Source organism: Poecilia reticulata, linkage group LG17 (assembly GCF_000633615.1).
Source record: "Poecilia reticulata strain Guanapo linkage group LG17, Guppy_female_1.0+MT, whole genome shotgun sequence".
Classification (NCBI taxonomy): domain Eukaryota; kingdom Metazoa; phylum Chordata; class Actinopteri; order Cyprinodontiformes; family Poeciliidae; genus Poecilia; species Poecilia reticulata.
In genome coordinates, this window is record NC_024347.1 from 10,410,648 (window position 1) to 10,417,189 (window position 6,542).

At 41.3% G+C, this 6,542-nt stretch overlaps 1 protein-coding gene across 1 annotated transcript in view; it reads right to left on the bottom strand.

Moving 5' to 3' along the window:
* The window catches only part of LOC103479201 (actin-related protein 2/3 complex subunit 5-like), a 16,834-nt gene extending 11,038 nt beyond the window's left edge, over positions 1 to 5,796 (bottom strand). The window contains exons 1-3 of the mRNA XM_008433497.2: positions 5,463 to 5,796; positions 4,827 to 4,899; positions 3,900 to 4,076 (exon numbers count right to left, since the gene is read on the bottom strand). Coding sequence (XP_008431719.1) covers positions 3,900 to 4,076; positions 4,827 to 4,899; positions 5,463 to 5,602 — 390 coding nt within the window. The 5' untranslated portion in view covers positions 5,603 to 5,796. The remainder of the gene's footprint in view (positions 1 to 3,899; positions 4,077 to 4,826; positions 4,900 to 5,462) is intronic.
* Between the last annotated feature and the right edge of the window lie 746 nt (positions 5,797 to 6,542).

The window sequence follows — 6,542 nt, forward strand, 5'->3', positions numbered from 1 at the left end:
TATGCTGTGGCCAAGCAACTCCTCAAAGAACATTTTGGCAATGAATTTAATGTTACTGCAGCCTACATGGAAAAGGTCACTGGTTGGCCCAACATTAAAGGTGAAGATGCTAAAGCATTAAAGGCRTTTGGAYTSTTCYTTYGTGAATGYTGCAAWGCAATGGAGGAACTGCAGTATTTGGATGAGTTAAGCATGCCAGCTAACATGAAAATCTTGGTTCAAAAGTTTCCTTTTAAACTAAGAGAAAAATGGAGAACAAAAGCAAATGAGATTTTTGAGAGAACGAGTCAAAGAGCATGTTTCATAGATATTGTTGCTTTTATTGAACACCAGATTAGAATAATCTCTGATCTGGTTTTTGGATATATACAGGACTTACAACCTGTTAAGGGGACCATAAGACCTAGCAAACCTAAAATAAAGTCACAGTTTAAAAGAAACGGCTTTGTCACCCATGTTTCTGTTAATGATGACTGTAACATGCCTTCTCTCCAAAATGAATTGACTGTTGTTGACAAGTCAAATTATTTATCCTGTCTGTATTGTACACAGGATGGCCATGTATTGGAACAATGTCAACAATTAGGAAAGCGGTCACACAGGGAAAAACTAGACTTTCTAAAAAACAAAGATTTGTGTTTTGGTTGCTTGAATACAGGACATTTAAGCAAAAACTGTTAAACGCATCACTTGCAAACACTGTAACCAAAGGAATCCCAGGATTTTACACATTGGACAGATGGAAAAAAATCCATCAGAAAGAGTTGGATCAGGCAGCAAAGGGCTGTAAAACATCCTCTACTTGTGGTCATACTGGGGCTGGCCACCATACAGGGATTCTTCCCATCCTGCCTGTGAAAGTGAAAAGTCAAAATGAACTAAAATCATTAAAACATATGCTTTTCTGGATCCAGGGAGCACCGATACATTCTGCTCTGAAAGACTTCTTAATTAACTCAACATTCAAGGTCAAAAGACTCAGATTAATCTCCGGACAATGGGTCAGAGTAAAACAATGACGATCTCTATCATTAAAGGTCTGGAGATTTCAGAAATAAATGGAAGCCATTTCTATCAGCTTCCCGTTGTGTTTACACAAAAGGAAATTCCTGTCTCCACCGACAACATCATCAGTGAGGAGGAACTGTCTAAATCAGTGTTTCTCAACCTTTTTTGGGCCAGCGCCCCTCTAGCCTTTATCCAGGTCCCTCACCGCTCCCCACCAAAGAATTTGTAGGCTACTTGTACTGACAATTATTTTATTATTAATGTTACTATCATTATTGTAGATGTTTTGAATCGGCGCACCGATTATGTTTTCCCGTACACTTCAGCGCGCCTTACGCTTCTTCACCTCGCGCAAATAACGGGGTATGTTTCTACGCATAGAAACATACCCCACAGATGGGGGGGTGCCGATTTATATTTTCGCATCCACCTGAATAATGTGTAGTTGCGCCACTGCCCATGACATTTCAACAATATTATTTTACCTTTTATCTGGAAATAGTGTCTGTTCATTATTGCCATACAGTCCTCTGTATTAATTATTGCTTGAAAGGTCTTGCCATACCAGTTTATTCCTCTGTATTTACTTTAGTTTCTTAGTTTATTCTCGCATTTTGTTCTTCATTCATTTCCATTTAGTTTCTTTTGATTAGTATTATCCTGTCTTGGTTTATTGCTATGTCGACTTTAGTTTCTTTCCTGTTGCTACATTTATTTTATCGTTTATTGACCATCAGTAATTTTCACTCATCACCTGCTGCGCCTCCTAATCATCATGTGTTTCACATCATGTGTTGATTTTTCACTGTTCAGCGTCGGATTCTCTGTTTTTATGCCATAATTCACATCTAGTTTGTCGCTCCGTTTTTGCCCGCTTCTCATGTTTCAGCGTTTTGCTCAATGTGCGCGCCGTTTTATTTATTTATTTTTTTTACTCCCTAAGGTGCAGGGCGGTCTGGAAACATCGATGTGGGAAAGGCAGACTGACATAAACCTTTTAAAACAATGGAAACAATTTCTGCATTCTGATTATCCATCCATCCATTTTCTTTCACCCTTGTCCCTCAGTGGGGTCGGGAGGGTTGCTGGTGCCCATCTCCAGCTAATGTTCGGGGCAAGAGGCGGGGTACACCCTGGACAGGTCGCCAGTCTGTCGCAGGGCAACACAGAGACACACAGGACAAACAACCATACACACTCTCACCCATACACACTCTCACACCTAGGGACAATTTAGAGAGGCCAATTAACCTGACAGTCATGTTTTTGGACTGTGGGAGGAAACCGGAGTACCCGGAGAACACCCACGCATGCACAGGGAGAACATGCAAACTCCATGCAGAAAGACCCCAGGCCGGGAATCGAACCCAGAACCTTCTTGCTGCAAGGCAACAGCTCTACCAACTGCGCCACTGTGCAGCCCGCATTCTGATTATTGAAATTTAAAAGTGCTGTGTTGTTCTATCACCCGTTACTGGACCACTTACAGCACCAGTGTTAACGCTATAAAATGAACGCTCTCTATCGAGGTATCACCCATGGAGGGATTTCTTTATTTGAATGGGTTCATTTTTCAGAGAGATACACAGTGAGGGCATCGTGATTTTAGTAATTACATGTTTATCAGAGTGATTTTCAGAGTGATTTTCTGTTAGCGAGCAGCTTTCAAACAGAAATAAAAAAAACTTTTTAATATAAATTGCTGCTTTGACATGATCACAGAATTGCCAAAACGTAGCCTACATAAATACCAGACAAAGTGAATCACAGCAGCGTCATCAGCGGGTGTAACGCTGAACTGATGCGGAGCGGAGCTGCGCCATGAAGCTAAAACCACTGAATAGAAGAAGAGCTGCCATCGATACAGTTGCAGCCAAGCATGTTTTAATGTTGCACAATAAAGTTTTACTTAGTTGCTCAAAGTCTAAACTGGTATTGTTGTGGATTTAAGGTGTAAGGTTTACCTTCGACCAAACGCCCCCCAAAGGCATCCCAGCGCCCCCCTTTTGTAAAAATGTCCGCCAGCGCCCCCTGCCGTCCTCTGAACGCCCCCTGGGGGGCGGTACCGCCCACGTTGAGAACCGCTAGTCTAAATGGTCGTACTTGAAGGACATCAACTTTCCTCGCATACATGCTGGTGTTGACCTACTAGTGGGAACCAATGCATCTAAATTAATGGAACCTTGGGAGGTGGTTAATAGTCAGGGTGAAGGGCCCTATGCAATCAGAAGCCTCCTAGGATGGGTNTTGGAGTCTGCAAAAAACCTGAGACTGGGATGGAGATTTACTTTCCAACAAGACAATGATCAAAAACATAAAGCAAAATCTACAATGGAATGGTTAAAAAATAAATGAATCCAGGTGTTAGAATGTTCAAGTCAAAGTCCAGACCTGAAACCAATAGGGAATCTGTGGAAAGAGCTGAAAACTGCAGTTAACAAGCGCTCTCCATCCAACCTCACTGAGCTCCACCTGTTTTGCAAGGAAGAATGGGCAAGAATTTCAGTCTCTCAATGTGCAAAACTGATAGAGACATACCCCAAACGACCTTGGCTGTTATCGCAGCAAAAGGTGGCGCTACAAAGTATTAATGCAAAGGGGCCGAATAATGTTGCATACCCCACTTTGCAGTTTTTTCTTGCTACAAAAGATTTGAATATCCAATAAATTTCGTTCCATGTCACAATTGTGTCCCACTTGTTGATTTTTCACAAAATAAAAATTTTAGATCTTTATGTTTGAAGCCTGAAAAGGAAAAAGTTCAAAGGGGCAAAAGTTGCAAGGCACTGTATGAAATGAACCTGGGCTTCCAGAATGCCACAGACTTCTGTGTAATGAATCTACGAGTTTCCATACTAATCTGTGTTGAGATATACACACACACACCTTACCTTTTCATGCCACTGCAGCAGGACAGCGCTGCTGTTATCAGATGGTTTCTCAAAGCCTCTGTAGATGTATTTCATCAGCAGGTCTACTCCTGCTTTGTCCAGTGAGCCCACAGCTTTTTCTATGTCACTACTCTTAAAACTGCTAAGAACTTTGACCACCAGCAACTCCGCTCGGTCCTGCCACACAGACAGAGAGAGGGGTAGGCGGGCATTACCAGCCAGGCAGAAAAAAAGATTACATGACAGTTAAAAACTGTGTTTTTACAGCGTCTATCAAGTTTGATATGCACAGCAGCCATGTTGGATTTTGAGCTCACAGGCGGTGAAAACTACTTACGTTGAAATATTTACACTAAAGGTCATTTGCAGTTGAAATTCCAAATTCAACTACAAATGGGGGTGGGGTTCAATTAAAAATGTAAAAAAATAAAATAAAAATGTAATGTCATGTTTTGATTAAAACTTACATGCATGAGTATCATTCCACGCCAGGACATAAGAATAATGTTTTTCTCAAGTTATCAATACCAGGTGTTCATAAATGTCTAGATACAGATGGCACAGAGCACTGATTTTCCACCTAGCATTAAGGTCATGCATAGATGTTCTGTTTGAACAAGAATCAAACTCAGAGTCTTTTGAAATTTATGAGCTCCACATTTGTCAGCTGGATGACTTGTTTTCATCAGCATCACTGCATCTGTAATACATCTGTAACAACAGAGTGCACATAAATCAGATGCCACCTGTGATTTATGAGCAGGTGCTAAATGAGTCCAGTTTGTTAAAATCTTCTGATGTGTCTTCATCCTGGAGAGCAAAGAAATAACCAGTGCTACTGTTCTCATGTTCTTTTGTAAAGGCAGCTGTAGGGCAAACCACAAGTGATCACAGAAGGGGAGCAGGAGGCATGTCAGATGTTCATACCTTAGCATTCTGGTTCTTGGTATTGATTGGAGGGTTCTTCAGTACAGCATGGAGAGCTCCAGTCATGTTCCCTTTGCAAGGAATTAGTCAAGAATCACAGAGACAAGTAATACACCAGCAGGAGCATGAGAGGAACACAGTAGAACAGGATGATCACCTTATATGGTAAAGATCATCACACATATTCTTGAAAGTCATGAAGCTGAAGTAAACATAGTTCAATCAGTTCAGAATGAGAAGTGTTTATTCATCTGAATAATTTTGTCACTTCTTGTTTAAAGTGACTAAAATATCTCAAGGGTTTCTTTATAATTGAAAGCTAGTTATATTCCGAGCAGGAACAGGTTAACCTTGTTTATTTTCTGGAACTAAAGTGGATCTATCAACTTCACAGAGAATGTTAAACCAAACGAAAACAACCGGACAACATGCTGAGAAAAAAGTAAAAGAATGTGGTAGAAGTGTACAGGGACCACACCCTCTTGGTCCTGCCAGCCGGAAACACCGCCGCACAAAAGTCAAACTGAACACTGTTACATGCTGACGGACACCCAAGCTTCTTCCTACAGGACACCTCATTGCTTCAAGCACTCACAGTCAACCCCACCACCGTCGCTAAATTACCTCAAAGGATATTGTCTAAGAAGGGAGTCCACTTCTGCTTCGTCTGGACCTCCTTGGTTCTCGCCGCCGTCCTCTTCGTCCACAAACTTGTTTTCGTCGTATTCATCTACATCTACTTTCCTGAAGCGGTCAGAAACGGTGTTCTTAGACATTCTGGATGAAACAGAGACAGCAGCGCAAATATAATGTTAGGGAAGGAAAAAAGACTTTCTGGCCAAAAGAGGACCCAAACAGTTTCTGATGTCCAAAACTCTACTTCCTCATCACAACACTTCCGCCTTGTTTTTCTTCTTCTATTTTTACGGCGGTTGGCAAACATCTTAAGGTGCATTACCGCCACCTTCCAGATTGGAGTATGGATCACATGTTTTATTTACTATAAAAAATACCCGTTCTTCTAAAAAAATTAATAAAAAATAAATAAATAAAAATTACTGCTAAAACCTACAGATGAGATCCACAGATTATCTTTCAAACAATTCCCTTATTTCCAATTTACTTGTATTCTTATTAAAATTTTTAATTAAATTAGTATGTTCTTTCATGACCTGCGACAGACTGGCGACCTGTCCAGGGTGACCCCGCCTCTCGCCCGGAACGTTAGCTGGAGATGGGCACCAGCAACCCTCCTGACCCCACTGAGGGACAAGGGTGCAAGAAAATGGATGGATGGATGGATGGATGGATGGATGGATGGATGGATGGATGGATGGATGGATGGATGGATGTTCCTTCATGAACATACTTATTACCAGGGCTGGCCCGAGGCATAAGCAAACTAAGCAGCCGCCCCCAGGGGACCCCTCAGTAGAGCTGATTTTTTTTTTTTTTTTTTACGATTTCTATGTCATTATAATAACAAAAACACACAATTTCATCATGAAGTGATTTGTTTTTACAGTAATATGTAATTTAGAAATCATTATTTTAAGGACAAAAGGAAAAAAATTAATTGCTGGTAATATGAGCGGCTGTGCAATGTGCAGAGTGCATCCAAACATCCAAAGCTCCAGTAGAAGATAGCAAGGGCGTGGTATAGGGGGGGAAAGTTATGACGACTCCAAGGGCCCTTGACCAACAGGCAGTGGCGGA